This window comes from Electrophorus electricus, chromosome 13, assembly GCF_041902795.1.
Source record: "Electrophorus electricus isolate QZ-2024a chromosome 13, ASM4190279v1, whole genome shotgun sequence".
In the NCBI taxonomy this organism is placed as follows: Eukaryota; Metazoa; Chordata; class Actinopteri; order Gymnotiformes; family Gymnotidae; genus Electrophorus; species Electrophorus electricus.
This window is the reverse complement of record NC_137509.1, coordinates 13,130,138-13,148,997: the sequence shown is the minus strand read 5'-3', so window position 1 is coordinate 13,148,997 and position 18,860 is coordinate 13,130,138. Positions and strand designations below refer to the sequence as shown.

The 18,860-nt window shown below is 44.3% G+C and overlaps 2 protein-coding genes across 8 annotated transcripts; one reads left to right on the top strand and one right to left on the bottom strand.

Moving 5' to 3' along the window:
- Window positions 1–468: 468 nt before the first annotated feature.
- zdhhc21 (zDHHC palmitoyltransferase 21) lies at window positions 469–15,741 on the bottom strand. Of its 6 annotated transcripts, none has more exons than XM_081694458.1 (9): window positions 15,620–15,741; window positions 13,735–13,793; window positions 13,086–13,325; window positions 11,446–11,544; window positions 8,994–9,105; window positions 7,724–7,862; window positions 6,198–6,314; window positions 3,601–3,644; window positions 469–3,455 (listed from the first exon to the last, which is right to left on the bottom strand). In XM_081694458.1, the coding sequence occupies exons 3-9, from the start codon at window positions 13,237–13,239 to the stop codon at window positions 3,332–3,334; spliced, it is 789 nt and encodes a 262-aa protein (XP_081550584.1). In that variant the 5' UTR covers window positions 13,240–13,325; window positions 13,735–13,793; window positions 15,620–15,741; the 3' UTR covers window positions 469–3,331. The 6 variants fall into 6 exon arrangements, with proteins under 6 accessions (XP_081550584.1, XP_026865717.1, XP_026865718.1 ...); XM_027009916.3 differs by lacking the exon at window positions 15,620–15,741 and adding an exon at window positions 14,227–14,277; XM_027009917.3 differs by lacking the exon at window positions 15,620–15,741 and adding an exon at window positions 14,159–14,250.
- On the top strand, window positions 15,175–17,927 carry LOC113577329 (uncharacterized). 2 transcript variants are annotated; one of them, XM_027009915.3, is made up of 3 exons: window positions 15,175–15,960; window positions 16,244–16,576; window positions 16,714–17,927. In XM_027009915.3, exons 1-3 carry the CDS (start codon window positions 15,492–15,494, stop codon window positions 17,271–17,273), a joined length of 1,362 nt encoding a protein of 453 aa, XP_026865716.1. In that variant the 5' UTR covers window positions 15,175–15,491; the 3' UTR covers window positions 17,274–17,927. The 2 variants fall into 2 exon arrangements, with proteins under 2 accessions (XP_026865716.1, XP_026865715.1); XM_027009914.3 differs by having other exon boundaries at window positions 15,183–15,960; window positions 16,711–17,927.
- Window positions 17,928–18,860: the final 933 nt, after the last annotated feature.

Below are 18,860 nucleotides of genomic sequence, written 5' to 3'. Positions count from 1 at the left end.
GCAAGCGGAGGCCCACGGGGAACAGTAGTGGGTAGGTAAGAAGGCGGCGGGGGATGGGGTGTCTGGCCAGGAGGAATGCCCCAAGCTTTATTTGGGTGAGCCTAGTAAAATAACCTGTGGGCATGACTGACAGCTGAGATGCTGCCACCGATCGTGGGGGAACTCTTTATTGGGGATCGTGGGGGAACTCTTTATTGGGGATCGTGGGGGGAACTCTTTATTGCAGAGAAACAAATGGAAAGAGGACCTTTGCACCTCTACTCTGGGATGACAGTTAGGTCTGTGAGCTGTTTCTCAGACACAACAAAACTCGGATGACAGCCGTTACGGCTACTGATATTGAGGTCATTGTGAATGCTAAGAGCATGTTTAAAAAAAGAGAGTGTGAGAAGCAAGCTTTGTAGAGTGTGTTTTATAAAAAAAAAAAAAAAAAAAAAAAAAAAAAGTTAACAGTTACTACACATGGAGTTTGAAAACCGCCATTTATTTAAAAAAATGCCCTAATAAATAACAATTTGTATATCGCATTCTGTGTAATCCCATAAGCACAAAGGTTAACATTGATTTACACCACGTGAAGGTTCTGCACAAAACAACAAAAGGTAAAACACGCCAACAATCATTAAGTAGTCTTAGACCTGAATAAAGACCTCACAACAGTGCGACAGTCATTTCTACCGTTCGTGACAGTAGACGCAGACCCAACTGCACAGCGCGAGCTACCTGCACACGTCTGCCAACTCACACCATCAGTACGTGTCAGCATCTGGATAGTAGTATTTATATTTTTGTATCTGTTCTAGCACAGTGAAGAAAACGCTAGGTCTTATTGCTTTACAGTTGTAAGACGGATATGCACGTCACAACCTTGCTAAATTTAAATTGAGTATTGAGTACATTTGAAATGGAGCTAAAGTGGTTTCCATACGCTAAAATGCTTTACATATTCCACATGATGTAATATCAAAGCAACATAAGAACATTACAGCCACGCCACTGTGTCACGTAACGTGAGGCGTGTTGTACGGTTCCATTTACATTTAGCCGACAGCATCTACTAAAAGATCACATCATTGCCGTACATTTTCATGCCACAAACAGTGTCCACCAGGCCGGTAGTATGACATGAGTGATGGTGTGCTGTGCATTTGAAAGCAGTCTGCCATAAGAATTACAGGGCAACACAGCTAGGAGTCCATGTTGAAATCAAAGAAGCACGGCAGTGTTAACAAGAGATTCACTAATGCTTACTTCGTACAATCAAAATATAAACCCTAAAACATTTATTTATTATTGTTATTTTTTTTAGTCCCTTTTGCTAAATTAAAAAGCAAACACCCCACAAGGCTTTAAAAGTCAGACTGATATGCAAGTAGCGCAGCACAGAAAAATTATTTAGTGTAAAATAATCAGTACCCAGACAGGACATTGTGGGAATTGACTTTTTGGTCCATTCTGGCTGCCATAGGCATGTTCTTTTTCAGATTTCAGACAGCAGACTGGCTAAATAGGTAGTAGAAGCATCACCACATTGGATCGGCTTGTCCTGGACCGATTTCAGCATTCATCCTGGATGTGAACCTGTTTGATTTCCAATAAATACTTGTTTAAAAAAAATTTTAAAAAATTATATATAGCTAAAACTTCTGGCAAACTTTAAAAAGTGAGGTAAACAAATGTTAGAACATAATTCATTTACATCCCAGAAACATAAACCAGGCGTTACAATACAATTCCGATCCAAACAAAATCATGTAAGGTTAGGCACCTAGAGTGCATATATGTAAAGCACATTTAATGTCACCACAGACGGTACACACAATCTAAGAATTCAAAATGGTGCAAAAATAAGGCTGAGATATCTACCATGAGCATAGGGTTAAGTCTTTATCTTAAATGTTGCATATTGTAGTATAAGCTTTCCATGAGCTGTAAGAGTACTCCATTAAGAATATTTAGTACTTCATGAACTACAATTGTTTAATAGCAGAATTTACTTGCTGATGCATGTTAAGTGAAACTATTCCACTAAATGGCGAATTTCCTTCTGAAGGCAAGACATGCTTAATTTATATTGATAAGTTCTTTTTATGACATTTTGGAAAGAAATCTGTACCAGCCATACCTACTGGAAAGCCATTCAGAACCTACTTAAAAAGGTGCATCATAACACCAAATGGAAAGTCTGACTGGTTGCGAGGAGGCACTTCAATAATTTATTACAAGATTTTAAGCTTGCACAAGAGGTACCAAAAAAACATATCGCTCCCCGCTGTGCTGCTATATTTAACCGCTGTGGCTAAAAACTATTATAATCGGAGACTAATTCCATTCTTTTTGATGCAATACAGTTTGGAGGATTTAAGTGAAGTCATAACCACTGAACTATAATCAAAAGCTAATCGCACATTTGGGTGTTCATTCTATTTTTAGCTATTTGGTGTCATGGATTTCACATTTCATATCTTTGGGGAAAAGGAATCTTAAAATAAAAAGGCCATGTATAATTCATCTCTATAATTTATTTGAATTATGTATGTATAATTAATTAACCTTGCAGAATATGCACATGTCTTAAAAATATAATTTAACCAAATGTCTTACAATATTCCAAGAGGCAGAAAAATATGGTAAAATAAAGACGATGACAAAAATGATCAAATGGAGCGCATTTTCATGGGACACAGCAGAAGCTGCCCTGCTAGGCGATCAGAATTCAAGTTGAGGATTTAGTGCCGTTTTACCGAGCCAGGGGTGTGTGCGCGCGTTTGTTTCGAGGCTGTCTGGCTCTGTCCTCAGCTCTTGCCAGAGGTCATGGCTCACCTCTGGAGCCATCAGCCACCCACCCTACAAAGCCAGAGAGAAAACCTCCCGCACCCTGCCAATCACATCTACAACTCTAGGCAGGAGGAGGGGCCTGGGCCCAGCTCTACTTATGGAGTGTTACCCTGGAAACAACAATTCCCTTATAATATAGTCGTACCCTTGAGGTTTCCTTACCTAAGGAAACGCTATGACACACATTCAGAGGTTTCTTATAAAGTTTACGATATAAAACAAAGAAACAAAATACACTGTTATCCAAATGTAAAAGTAGATTGCGTTTAGCCTTCAATAATTCCATGAGGCGAGAGCAGCAGCTAGCCTTGGCGTTGGAAAAAGAAGACTCATGTTCAACATACATGGCCGAGATCACGCACAGACTGAACCCTGAAGAGGACTGGAGCTTTGATACCTTACAAACATCAGGCCACAGTGGAGGCTGAGTGGGGTAGAGGAGGGAGGAGTGAGGAGTGAGGAGGAGGAGGAGGAGGAGCCTCCGGCCGTCCGGCTACACGTGGGAGGCGGAGCCTGGGTGCAGGGGGCGGCGGCTTCTGAAAGGCAGGAACCACAGGAGCTTCCAGCGAGTGCCAAACACCTCAGCCAGAGACTGCTGCCAGGTCCGGTGCGCACCGCTAGGGGAGGGCACAAAAACGCACCAGCACTTCATAACTAAGGGGTCGATTAGATACCTTTCTAAACTGTAGAAAGAACCCTGGGTCGGATTATTTGATACAGGCAGAAACACGTTATTCCGTTAGCATGAATAGGATCACTTACATCCCATCTGTGGAGTGGGACATTTTCTCGATAGTGGTCATGTCCTGTTAGAACAAATGAAAGAAAAAGGCGGACGTGAAGGTCGAACAACAATTTGAACTCTTCACACATATGAAACATGACTGATAAAATGGAGCTCCGATTTGTGACACTTTCTGCGATTTCAGATGCAAGTGCGTTAGACCTCCTTGTTGTTCCCATGCCGAGGACGAAAGATGCTACCGCGTGCACCGAGACAAAAGAGTGACGCTCTCAGCAGTGAAAAAGCCCCTCGGTGCCCTCTTCATCTTGCCAAGTTGGCATGGGGGCAGGAGGGCATCTGCATGCACACAAAGGGCTCGTATGCGCGGGCCTAGTCAAATCCTCCGCACACGCGCGCGTGCCAGGTAAGAGGGTAGGGCGACCCAAGCGGGCGCAGAAAGGAAGGACTGCAGTGGGGGAATGTAAATGAAGCTCGGTCAGCTCCATCACTGGGAGACCTACGTAAGGAATGAAGAGGGAAAAGGAGTGAATGGACAGCGACTGAGCGCTGCTTCCGGGGTGGGAAAACCTCGTGCATTATAAATTCCTGCACGGTAAGTTCGGCTACCAAGTCTAGCTGAAGCTAGAGTAAACGGTGCTAACCTCGATATGGAGGTTCTTATCAGCGATCACTGGTTAAAGGGTGTTAACACTCAAGATAGCAACGACAACCACCCTGCCAGCCACTAAACCCCATAATGCTCCACATCAGAGGACGGTGGGGTCACAGGTCAGAGGCGTATGCGCACAGCTGTCGGCATGCACGTTCTCTTCTTGAGAGAGGTTACGTTTGCCAATACGGCCTCGGTTGATCAACTAACGAAGATGGCAGCTAATACAACCCAGTCAGGTAATCACAGAGAGGAGAGGAGAAGTACTCAGAGACATCCGTGGACACCCTTGGGCAATTACCCATAAATTAAATAATACTGGTGCTAAATGACTGCCTCTTCTGGAACCTCAGCCTGTATCGTTCTGAAATAGTGAGAATGACGGGCGGAGCAGCAAAAGATCTTGGAAAGGACAAAAAGACAAAGTTCAAAGCCATTTTAATAGATCCCAAAAAGCGACTTAGTCATCACAGTAATCAATTCAAAGCACTTTCAAGGTCTTGTTTCTTGAAAAGTAAACATCATACAAGTAATATATGAAATTGATACGACACTGACGCTTAAGTCATCGTTGTGTTGAAGTTCTTGTGAATAGCTGGTGTGTTATCCAAGCCTTATCCAGCTTTTCTATTACACAGTGGGTGCAATTATTATTCTATTAGAACATGATGTAGTTTGTTCACTCACCTTCCTCCTCCCCAGACACTAATAGAAAGTCTAACTGAGGCACCAACTGCACTATTTTCATCTCTTCTTGGAGGCCTGAGGACCCTTATTTTGTATGTTGGGTGTTCCATTGCTTTGCTCCTCCCAAACGAACATGCAATGCTGTCCTAAATATCACTGACCAAACACCCCCCCACCCCTCCTCACAGGTTGAAGTACATGACTGGGCAATAGAAAGTTAGATTAGGCTGAAGAATGCCCCTTTTTAAAGGGTTGCTGTCATTTTCTGGACGTAGCTGCCTCACACCTAATCCTCTTTGGCTTGGTCCACGCATGAAGTCGTCAATTAAGGGATCAGAGTCAAAACTGATTATCCCCCCCGCCCCCATCACAGCCATGACCCCCTCCTAATCATGTGGATCGGGAGACCCTTGTTTTTATGTTCTCCAGGGCTCCTTCTAAACCAGATTTTATTTTAGGATCCAGCGACTGGTTGGGAAAGAAAACAAATAAACCCCCCCCCCCCAAAAAAAAAAGCCAACATGCCATTTTATTTAAATGACAGAAGGACTTGAGGTCTTTATGGTCCTTACAGGCAGTTCACCAGTTCTCCTCAGAGGTAAAGGAAGGGCAGGCTCTGCAACAACTGGGCGAGGGGCACGTGTGCGCACGCGACATGTGTCAGCATGTGCAGAGGGGGCCACAGGCCAGCTCTCCTTCCAGGGGTCATTGCAAAGTGTGTCAGTCTGGCGTCTACGGGCCATTTAGCTGTGAGGGAGAGAGTATTAAGAACCTGGCGGAGCACAGGAGGAGGCTAAACGCTGGAGCCTCCCACGCAAGCCTAGTGCAGCTTAAAGGAATTACGCACCTATTCAGCCCTGCTCCAGTCAAGGGGCTAAATCAGTAATATAAAGAGATAACCAACGAACACTACTTTGAGTAGTAGCCACCTCTAAGGAGGCCAGCGGGCACCAAAGCCACGTGCCGCAAGACTGCTAAGGTCTGAAGGCCTCCACAGCCACGCCCTCCTGGTCTAAAACAGCCGTGAGGCCAAAGCCACGCACATTCTGACGTGCACGGAGTCATGACGACGTCTTCCTTATATACAAGGCTTTCCCCTCTGATAGTGGTGCTCTATTATGGCAGGAGTATGGGGAAAGAAAAGAAGGAACAATGCAAAAGTTTGGTGTAATCTGTGGGCTTGTATATGTGTAAGCGATAGAGCAATGGAGTGGGGGGGGGAGGGAGAGAGAGAGAGAGAGAGAGAGAGAGAGAGCTAGGTAGGTGAGGCTGACTCACAGAGAGGATTCCCGTGATCTGCGAGTAGAAGAGACTGCTCATGCCTCCAAACATGACCAGAGCCATGAAGCAGGACACACGCAGCAGCGCCAGCTCGTGCCGCCCCGTGAACACCACCTGCGAAAGACAAAGGAAGGAGCGGGTATCAGCACGAACAGCAACAGCAACAGAAGTCACGCCGCACGCACGGCGATAGCTCAAAGCCCAGTCCCTGGCCGCATGTTAATGCGCCGCGCGTGCACGCGCGCAAAGACAAAACCGGGATCTCCGCAGGGCTCGTTAGGAAAGACTTTTGTTCTCGGCAGTGATTCTATGTTCCGTGTTCGTCTGCCTGGCTCGAGGCTCTCTCTATGCCTCTATCATTCCAAACACGCACCCCGATTCAACATATCCTGCCCGATACTGAAAAGTCAGCCTGTCGGGGAGATAATGTGCCTATCTCCCCCGCGCAGATGCTTCTGTGTGTATTCACACTGCCTCTCGCTTCTCAGCTTGGTTCTTTTACGTACACACAATGTGGCATAAATAAACAAAAACAGGAAATGAGATACTATGGGCTTTATTCGTAGGCCACCGGCTACTGCGGAGGAGATGGCTCAGCTGTTTCAGCTCTTATTGTGAAGGCGCTTGATTAGCATGGGCGAGAAGGACTGTGAGGGAGAGTTAATGCAAAGTGGATATGGAGAGCAGACATTCATCTTACACCGATTTAGGTTCAGTTCACAATAATTGCATAAAACTGAAAATTAATACAAAGTTGTATTGTAAAAAAATGAAACACTATTATTATTATTATTATTAATAATAATAATAATAATAAATATTATTATTATTATTATTATTATAGCGTCTTTACCTCTACAAATACTCAAGTTGTACAGGGTCTCAAAATCCCAGGCTTTAAGGCTGAACCTCAATGAACATGACTGCTTACTGACTGATGAACCATACCATCAGAAAATCACTACAGTCAATCAGCTGTACAATCTGGGCCGCTTTTTCCAAAACCAGCTCAACACAAAAGATTCCCGTTAAATGGCAGAGTGAGCATTGCACCAAACACCGATGATGCTTTTGGAAAATGGGGCTCTGGCAAATTTATAAACAAACCCCAACATTATGCAAATACTTTCATCTTACGTTTTTCTTACGTTTTTTTAAAAGGCAACACCTAAATCTGCTGTCACACAAGGAGGGCAGAGTGACGGCTGTAGCCAAGCAACCACAGTCAAAGTGCTCGGCTTAATAAACCAGCCAACAGATGGCCCCGAGCGGGACGAATCACAGGCATGAGGCTTCACAAAGACCACACTGATGTTCCTGTGATGGGCTGCAACTTCCTTCCCACAGCATCCATTTTTCCAAACGCAACACAAGGACTTAAAACCCTTCAGCCATTTAAAGCCACCATTCAAAATTGATCAAAATGAGTTAGCCCTAGTTCAACCTGAAAGTATTAAGTGGCCTTCCAATGCAAAATTCTCTGAGCTTCACTGTCAAGTGTGGGCAGCGCAGCTCGGTCTCACCGGGTCCATCGAAGCCAGAGGCTGGAAGTAGTAGTACTGGCAGAAGTCCAGCACCAGAGTGTAGAGACTCAGGACCTGAGTGTAGAAGCACAGCTGCAGAAAGAGCCAGTGGTTGTCTTCCCCGACACAGTTATTAATCCTGCGGAGACAGACAGGCGCACGGAGACGGTCAGCCCTGCGTCGACCTTTACGGGCATCGAATGAACAAAAATACGAACGGGAATTAAGAAATTACAGGCCAGCACGCGAGGGCGCTGTAAATCAAGAGGAGGATGTATGGTAAGCGTTAAACGGAAATGAGAAACCAGGAATCGGGGACGGGGGGTCAAAGGCAGCCAAAGCTTAATTCAAACGCGGAGAAAACGATACAGGCATTTCCCCAACCTTCCCCTCTCTCTTGGCCATTACAGGCGATGACAGGGAGTCACGATTTGCTGAGTCCAGACAGACCGAGGCCTTCTTCAGTCGTACTGTACCGCTGCGTTGCGGGCTGGCGGTCACACACTCACCTGGTCATCAGATATCTCCTTCCTTCTACTTTACCTTTCTATAGAGGCCTTATTAACTTCTTGCACACACAGGTGCGCACACACATACACACTGACTGGAAATTGGGGTCGTTTAAGGCTACAACCCTCCGTCTGGGGCAAAGGGTCAGATTCGTAGCTCCATTTCTTGTGTCGGCTTTGTTCGGTTTCGGGTGTCCTTCCGCGTTTGTTCCAGTCGTGGACGCAGTGGCCTCACGGCCGCAAAATCGCGTTGCAGTATCCATGCCACAAACTGGGGTAGTCGCGTTACAGACTAGGTGGTCTAAAGTCCGTCATGCCCGGGTTGTGCAAGGATGCCTGGACTGCATTTGACCCCGGGATGACATTCGGTGAAAAAAGCCTATCTGTTCATGAACACTGGGCAACAGCTTGACAGACACGGGGGGAGGGGGCGTCTTTCTTAGGCTTTCACTGCCTCACAAATATTACAGTATTGAAGAATAACTGAATAAAATGCAGACTTACCAGAACAGCATACCATAATTGTTTCAAGACAAATGATATCCAGCAATCAGCAAAGACGATCAAGAATTAAGGCACAATTCAACAAGGGGTCATACGATGTCCGATGTGCCTTAACGCTTCCCGTGGGTTTAGGTCCTGTCCCCTATTGCACACCTATATCTGTTCTATGGTTCCATTTCTTCCAATCAAAGTCGAATGACCCCTTTTCTCCTTTGGCGCGCGCCATGTCGATGAAGCGGGTGTGGGTGCAGGTTTACCAGGGACAGTGGTGGTCCATGCGTCGCACGCAGTATCCACAGCGGCTGCAGTGGTGCGACCTCTTGGGCCTCATCATGTTGCACTTATTGCACAGTTCCCATTGTTCGCGTTCTGCAAGCAAACACACACACACACAGGAATGGGATGCGGAGATTCACAACCCGGGCAGACTGTACGACTTCGTTCGTCGGGAACACTCCGCGGGACGGCCGTGTCGGACAAGGCCGGCTCTGCTGTGAGGCTCGGCTGACCGCTCTTCTGGTCGCTACCGTGAGCTCTCGGGATTTTTTTTTTTAGCTGCGGTATATGAGAATTCTTTCGTGTATTTTATAGGCATTTTATACAAAGTTTTCATTTCAGAGGGGCTGGATAGAGTCCAGTGAAAGTTAATGGCACCTTTAAAGCTACAATTACCTAACAAAAGCATAGAACAGATATGCGACCGTGGTCGGAGGACATTAAAAGATCATTATCCACATTAATGTATATATAAATCTATATGTAGAAATAGTGGCAGAAGGAGCCAGCGTAGGCGCTTCATCATAAACAAGCGGGCAGTACAGAGTGAAGGAAGGGAGAAGCCTTTTAAAGTCTGTTTTGGGAGCAGAAGACTTTGCTCAAACATCCAGTCAAAGATCTTGCCCAGTTAACTGAACTACAGGAGTTTCCCACAGAAGGAAATCCCCATGCTTATTTATATACAGCTATATTTATACACAGTATATATGATGTTGTCATTATAATGTAATTTATATTATAATGTAATATTAGCATAAGGTTTTGTTTTTTTTTCCCTATGGAGACAACAAAGGATTACTCTAAACTGCACTGGATGAGAGCGTCTGCTATATGCTATAAATGTATAATTTGAGGAACTTGTTAAACTTGACAATGGTCGTCTCGGTTCGAGGGTGAACAGGTACTGAAATCTGATCGTTTCCTCCACCAATCTGACGTATAAAAGATGATAAAAACGTATCTCCGTGCAACAGCATCGTTGTATTTGAGGCGGGCCAAGTATGGACTTGCGCACATATTCCAGCAAGGCAATCATATCTAGTCTAACGACATGGTCGACTGTAGCGCAATAATCCTCCAAGCCCCTTGTTGCATCACAAACTAGCACCAATACCAAATAAAAATGTTTGAAAATTCCGCATTAACTTGTATTTGTTTAGGAAAAACTGCATTTCCAGCTCACCCCCGCCCCATCCCATTTATGTGGATCATGTGATTACCTACTTTTCACTACAAATTAGCTGATGAAGTCGGCCAAGTCGGATCGTTTCAGAGTAGTTTCGTGGCTTTACAAGTATTTGGATATTTGCATCGTTCCCAATCCAAAAGGCAGGTGTGGGTACGGCAGGGTGAGAGCAGGACACCCTAAGACCGACATCTGCTTAAGTAGTGTAAAAAGGCCCTCATCAAAAAAAACAACAACAACATTGTTCTCTACCAGTTATACCACCAATTAGCATGGTAAAAGGTGTCATGGATCCAAGCCCAGTTTCCCAAAAGCACTGCAATTCAAGATAATCACGTATTGCTGAGCTGAAACCAGCACAATACTGTCCTCTGCTGGCCCTTGTGTAAAATTACATAAAATGCTAAGCTGAAATCTACTGCATTTTCTGCTTGCATTTGTGTGTCTTCAGGCTAAACTGACAACAAATATCAAATTAGCCATGAGCAACAAATGTTAAAAGTATTTATGTAAACAAAGTGTCATCTTATATAAGACAAAGTCAAGTCTGGCATCAACCCTTGACTCTAAGCACAATGTAGAGTGTCATCAAAGATGATGTCAAAATTGAGCAGTGGGTTCAAAGTAATACTGAAATGTAAAGCTACATATTGTGTGCCTAACAGAACTGTAAATGAGAATTTAAGAACCTGTCTATTAGTCGCGTACAAGTGTGGAGAGAAACAGAGGGGTTTAAAAGGTGAACCGAATTTATAAATGTCTATTTTGTCCCATTAGACAAAATGTCATCTCCATCCTCGCCTTGTGCTTTGTCCATTTTAAAAGAAACTTATGTCAGCGCAGAGAGAGGATTAGTTTGTGTCAGCTCACTGGCGGTTACAGCACATGCCGATTTTCTGATTGAGTTTTCATATCAAAAACAATACACAATACACTACAGGTGGACTGCCTAAAGACCATCTTCCTTACTAAAGCTGGAAATACGTGAAAGTGTTATGACAACACAATCTAATGATCTACAGCGCACGCCTTCCACCCAAAATCACTGTCAGGATATACTCCTGAGGCACATAAAGATTTGTTTTTTATTAAATAGAGATTCTATGTACAGATTCTAATTTAACTAGACAGCAACGTCTCCTGCCAAAATCCCATGTGTCATTGTTGCTGGCGACACAGTAATTTCTGTTCACAGTAGCTGCACTGTTGCTCATGCAGGACTTGAGATGCCAAAGTAAATAAATTACCTGCGAGAGGGATTGTGGGGTCTGGAGCGAGGCGCCCGGGGTCAGCTGTCGAAGCCCTTATCAGTGCAGACACACACAAGAGTGATGCTAGATAATAACCTGGGTGGGGTGGGGTGGGGAGAGGGAGAAAGAGAGAGAATGAAAACATTATTACTTAAAGGAAATAAACACCAAACATATGAAGGATTTCATTTCTCTGCACATACCATCATCGCGGACAGGACGAAAAGCGCTTTGCTCTAGATCGGGGGCAACCATCCTGCTACAGCTCTGTTTTCACACAATTCCACACAGGCGCTTCAACTTGCCAGCTAATCATCAAGCCCTTCATGACTTGAACTGTGTAAGACATCTCTGCAGTATTCTGAGTTCTCCAGAACATGACTTGAGCTCACCTGCTCTAAATGCATTTGCATTCATTTAGCAGACGCTCCTATGCAGAGTGACTTGCATGTACGTGACTGTACATGTGGTCCCTGTGAGCCGCCCCATGACTGAGCATGCTCTCCCTGCTCTACCAGGTGAGCTACAGCACTCAATAGGCTGGTAAGAAAAGGATATTTTGCACAATGACTAGAAAACAAACCAGTCTGATAGGTTTGACATCAATTGTACTCATTCCCCCTGCCTAGTGGCACTGCACAAACTATCTTATTAAGGTAGACGTTTAAGTGTGAGAGAACCCCCGAAACTAATAGCAATACAGTCACATTCACCTGGTGATTGTGTAATCAGCAGCATATATGAAGTCAAACTGGTTCTCAGTTTGAGATGAAGGTCAGTACTGATCGTGCCTAAACTTATGAGAATCCAGCATTTCAAATCGGTTGAAGTCCTGCTAAGTATACCCTTACATTTCATGTTCTGTCATAGCATACCCAATGATTTAGTCAATAAGCATTTCAGCAGAGTGCCAGAAACAAAACAATGGCTCCGTAGTGAAAGGACAGAATGTAATCATGTTCAGGGTATATACATCCTTGTCAGTTAATCTCCGCAGGAATCGTAGTGTAATTTATTCAGAACTGCGTTCTTTTAGAGAGCCAAAAGCACCTGCACAATCATTTCTCAGGTAGCGGTGTGTCAACGTGTTGTTGGTTAATGTACAAGAGAGCTTACAAAGGGCCTAAGTGTTGACTTTAGATTGAGCATTTCCACCAGGAGTCTGTTTCATGAGAACAAAAGAAATGTCAACAACAGAGAAGCTGACACTGTGGCGTAAAATAAAAAGAAAACCAGAACAGATCTCATTATGGCCAGAACATTAGTTGTACAATATGGAAATTCACAGTAAAGCACTACCAAAAATGACTTTAAAGATTTCAACCACTGCATGTACACACGGCTGCTTGTAAGAGAAGAAAACACTAGCACGATCTCATTCAGACCAAACGGCAGGCCACCTCATCTGTGAAATATGGCGACATCACCATAAATGGCTTCCAGTGAAACTAGCTCACTTGGTTTTTTTTAAATGTCACTGCCAATAGCAGCAGTCGGGTGCACCCTAAGCAACACAGCCAAAAACCAAAGAGTATTACCTTGTAAATACTGAGACTACAGCACGTTAAAAAAAATTAAATCCTAACATAGAGGTCATTATATCCGTAAATAACACTGACTGGCCCATCGCTACTCACAGACCACTAGAGCACTGGGTATGTGTCCTTCAGCATAATGTGGCAGCAGCACCAGCTTAGGGATGAAGATTGTGTTGTAGAGCCAGATGAAGAGCACCATGCCCAGGCAGAACCAGCCCATGGGATCCACCACAAAGTGCATGCGCAGCTTCATTCTTCTGCATAACCCCAAGGCCTCGGGACACCACCAGAGTCTTCTGATCCAGGACACAGGCTCAGCTTCAGGCCAACGGTGGGACACTGCAGTGCAGTTTGAATGGAATATATTGATTGGAAGGAGGCCAATGAAAAATGCATCGCGTAGCAACAGAAAGGGCATTTATGTGAGGTCTAATGGTGAGTGGAGGCTCTCAAATTGTAAACTCCAAGAGAGGGGGTCCATAGTTAGAAGCCACAGTAGGGTGGCAACACCCATTTCAAAATCTGCTTTGTTCTGCCTATTCTTATTTGAGAGCTTTATCAATTTTCACCCGTTAGTCAGTTATCAATATTCATCAGTTATTCAGTTTTTGATACCACATACTTACAAAATAAGACAGCAAAGCCACTACACGTTCAGGTGCCTTGTATTACAATTAATCCAATATAGATAGTGTGTGAACAGCAGTGTGTGTAGGCAGTGGGTAACAAACTGATGACACTTTCTTACCTTGGGTTATCTTAATATACAGGCACCACCAGCAACGAAACTGGTCCAGCCATGGGACGCTAAAAGAATAAGTAACCCAGTCAAACATGTAAAACGTCCACATTTCATTACAACACATCAAAAACACAACATACAAGTCTGGTGACAAAGGTCGTGGTTATATAGCTCGTTTCCACATATATAAGGATGCGGGATGTGGTGTTGGCTCTCAGAAACAATCTCACTGAAGAGCTGATCTTAGCTTAGTTTAGCTTATCTTATTTTAGCCTAGCCATGTCTCCAGGAGACGGGATGCGCTCTCTAGCTCAGCTAGCCTTACCTAACCTCACGTCCCCCCCCCCCCCAAAAAACAAAAACAAAAACAAAAAACCACAAACACTGCTTTACAAACAATTATAAAGCGACGCATAAAAACGATACATACAATCACAGGGTGAAAACAAGCTTCCCAAACCTCACCCACATCCTCAGACGCGGTCGAGGAACACTTACTAGTTGACAGTTTGTCGTTATACACCCAAAACCGAAATATGATTCTACGGCGGCCGCGAAGCAGGAAAAAAAAGTTTCGGTTCAGACGATCTCACTCTTATGTTACGGGGGTGAACGGGTTTATTTGTTTAAAGAAATCTCGCCAACCGTCTATACTCGCCACAGGGGCTTAGTGAGAACAAGTACAGTTCCCTATCTGATGAAAACAAAAGGTGAAAAAGCGTATTTGTTTGTAGGCGATGTATAAAATGGATTGCCCGAATCTCGAGAATACCCCATGATACTCAAGTGATGCTTGTAACTGAAAACATAAGAATTGAACTGGGAGGATTATTCAATTAAAAAATAAAAACAACTACTAAAATTAGTATCACCGCTACTATAATTCAATTAAATTTTTATAGCGCTTTTAACAGCAACAGACACTGTCTCATGGTAGTTTTACACAAACCAAATCCCTAACGCGTGGAAATGAAAAGCTCCTTTCCGGTCTCAAGGGGCAAACCATCATTTAGCTGAATACTGTGTAGCTGCGCTCATACCCGGTTTGCATATGTGAACAAAAAAATCAGTAAGCGGGATTTATTCTTGACGTGTGTGTCATAGCCTTGATGGTGTCCGTTTTCCAAAAGCATCGTATTGTTAAAATAATTTGAAATGAGAGTGTTTAGTACCCCATGGTACTTGCTTTACCAACTACCTCTTGAGAACTGTACCTTATGAAACATTATTAGTAGTAGTAGCAGTAGTAGTAATATCGCTAGCAGTTATGTTCCGTAGCAACCTTTTCTTGCCCAAATCCGTGATACAATCTGCAGTCACGTTCCGTCGTTTACATTTACTACATTCAAAAATGGCTTCGAAATATTTTAAATCTTATTTACAGGCTAAAGCCTGTTATTTTAAAATCTAAATTAGTTTAATAACATCATTTTTGTAGTGAAAACAATTCTGACAGTACTTTCGGATTGAATCTGCAGGAAATCGTCAAATCCTATGTTTAGCCTCTGTACCATAGACTGTATGCAGTCTATAGTCCGTCCCTGAATCGTCGGGAACTTTTATTTTGAAGCGTTTTCATTTTGCAACAGCTTTGTACTTCACACTGTTTGCGCTCGTACAGCTGACGAGGGACAACTGCGCTTTTTCCGCACCAAAACAATGTTTCAGTAGCACCGAGTAAATAGGTGTGTAGCTTTCAGACACGTCGTAGCGGATAATTCTTTAGTTACAGTTACAGTAGTCACGCTGCGATTAGCAGGATAATGCCAAGCCGTCGCTCCTCGACGCTGGCGGTGAGCGGCGAGGTGTCGCTTTCTTTTCAGGATGAACTAGCGGCTACTATACATGGCGCGTTTGAAGTGGCGGTGGAAATCGCGGTTTTGGAAATTACCAAGTTGGTAAGCCAAGCGCTGGGCGACGTCCGCGATCAGATGCACGAAACGCAGCGAGAGAACAAGTTTCTCAAATCGCGCTTGCAGACAGCAGAAGAAGAGTTGGACACGGCGCGCAAAAGCACACCGTCGGACCCCGGGCAGTGCGACAGCGGGGTTTGTCGTAAGAGCCAAGGGAAGGCGCAGCCCGATGGGCAGGGCCAAGCGGCCGAGGACGCATACGAGGGCAGCTCCGAGCAGCTGGAGGAGTCCTTTCGCGAAATTCGTGAAGATGGACGTGTCTGCTCGAACGATTTGAACTCACCGTCCAAGACTTCACAATACCTGGCTTCGGTGTCAGGTAATTTATAAGGGGACCAAATTGCATGCAGGTGCTTCACTAACCGACACAGGACTCTTTATTTATGTGTGTTTGTTTGTCAAGCCCATTTGAGAAATGTGTGCTTATTGTTTCAAACTGGCTTGTAGTTTTGAATGCAGGAAGGTACGAGAAAATTCAAGTGATTGTGTCTAAGCTTTGGCTCTCGTCAAGACAACAGTGGACTGTCTGAACTAATGTAATGGGGTAAGTCATTGCATTAGCAAGTTTACATGTCCTTGTTTTGGATGACCTACCTCAACAGGTCCACAGCACGATGCCGCTGATCCACAGAAGCAGGAGAAGGTGGAGCACAGCTCAGATGTGCAAGATGACCAAGATCAGTCATCTTCTCTGCTCAAAGAGGAACCTGTCCTTGTGAAGGAGGAGACTTTAGAACCAGAGCTGGATGATGGTTCTGGAGGTGAGGATGATGTCACATCAGGCTGCAGCTTTAACCCTGGGCCTGATGAGGACTTTGGGCCAGACAGACTATCTCTGGTTCAATCCAAACTACTGGAGGACTGGAGGCCAGACCCAGACCAGCTTCAGAGTGAGAAGACTGACTCAGTGGAACCTGGACCCAGCCAATGTCTTGGTAAGCAGTTCTCATCTCACAGACTTTCATCTCACAAGTAAAAAGACTAAAACTATTGTACTTGGATATTATTCTGTGATAATAATTATGGATTTGACTTCTGCTGGTATATGTGTATTTTTCCTTTTCTTTAGAAGCTTCAGACATCATCCCCTCGTCGGTTGGTGGTCACCCTTCCTTCTCTGCCTCCTTTGATGGCCTCTATCCCTCAGACAGAACTCAACTCGGCCATCCTGCTTCTCAGAACTATGCTGTCCAGATTAGGCCCAACCTCCACCCGTGCAAAATTTGCGGCCATTCGTTCGGCCGCGCCAGCGACCTGCGCCGGCATCACAGTCAGCAGCACAGGGCTCGGCCCTCGGCCGGCAGCAAGGCATCCGGCACGGGAAGGCCGGCCAAGCAGCAGCTGTTCCCTCCGGGGTGCAGCCCGTACCACTGCAGCGAGTGTGGCCGGGACTTCAACCGCATGGAGAACCTGAAGACGCACCTGCGGATCCACACGGGCGAGCGCCCGTACTCCTGCTCGGTGTGCGGCGTGCGCTTCCGGCACTCGGGGGCGCTCACTCGACACTTCCGCATACACACGGGGGAGAAGCCGTATGTGTGCGGCCAGTGCGGGAAGCGCTTCCGGAACTGTGGTGGCCTGCGCTTCCACCAGAAGTCCCACAGTAGAGACAGACACGGCTTTACGGATTGAGTTTGACGTTTGGTTTGTTTGGTCTTTTTTGGGGGTTAGTGTAGTGTGGTGTGTGAGAACATGTGCTCGAAAATCTCGCTCATTATATAATTCCATATTTTGTTAGTAAATATGGAATTACGGAACCACGTTTTAACCATGTTCACATGTTTATATATTTTAAACATATTTTAAACATTTTTAATCAAAGTTTGGATAGCTAGCAATCTCTTTGGAAGCTATCGGTTTGTGCATTAACACGTTTCAGTCCGCTCCCCCTGGCCAGTGCTAGCTTCTCTCACCGTACTGTTTAGCCAGATCATTCCTCAGTTCTTGGTGAACTGTCACATTCCAGGTGATGTCAACAGCGACGTGTGCAAAGGCAGGATGTGAAAATCAGGGCACTTTGAATACTTTCTTTACTAACGCTTGAAGATGTTTCTGTTTTTTTTCATTCTACTGGGTGCATATGTAGATTGAAATGAGACGTTTGCTGTGTCGCTGGCCACGTGTATATGGATGAATGGTTTGAAGGGCAGGGGTGCCAGACTGAAACTGCAAAATCAAGTACAAGCCCATACATTTATTTAAAGTTATTTGTACATGCCTGAATGTGTATGGCTGGTGATTTTAAAATTTTTCATTGTTGGGTCAAAATACACTGAGTCGCACTCATTTGGTGGTGGCCATTTTTCTGAGTACTTTACATCCTGGAAACACCATTTAATTTAATTTGATAATAGCGTGTTTAAAGCCTGTCACTCCAAATCAGTACTATCACAATAAATTCCTTAAACTGAAAAACTTGATACAAACCCTTGATACAAACTCTTCTCAATCCTTTCAGGCAATATCCTCGTTTTGGTGTTGTTATCCGTGAATAGCATCTATTTATGTTTAAAATGGATTAAATCAACTAAAACATGCTTTCCAAAACAATGTCTGTATGCCAAACAAAAGGAACTGTTCATGGTCGCACCAGCGAAGATGTTCCTTTCAATACCCCCCATACCACAACCAAGCTGTTTCCTGCAGTGGTGGCTAATCAGAAGGCCTTTTCTTGTGTAACCTAGTGACTCGACACCTCTGCATCGGGCACTGAGGTTCTCTTTTCTAGAACTTTATTACACTTCCCCTTTCGAGCCTTTAATCAAATTCTTAATCAAAAAGACAAAATACGTTTGGTGTTGAACATGTTTTGCCTGTTCTGAAGGTGAGTAAATTAGAAAATTGACAACTTAATTTTTGTGTTCCGGGATAACACGGGCTGTGCAGTAGCTTAATTTACAGTCTGCAAACACAAAGGTGTCAGATCAACACGCGCACACACTTCAACTGCAAACTGCTAACAGCACTCTTTAAAATACTTGTATTTTTCATAGTCTGAGTTTTTAATTTAATGTATTATTTAATTACTCTTGAATTAAATTGCCAACATTTGAATGTTACACTCCTATTGAATGTGGGTGGGGAGGGGGAATAAGTTTAATTTATATAGCATCTTTCACAGACTCAAGGTTGCTTTGTAATACTGATGGAGACACATTAACAGCTATTAATAGGGAAAAATAGTTAATGAGAAATGTTGAGAAAATAGGTTTTGAGTTC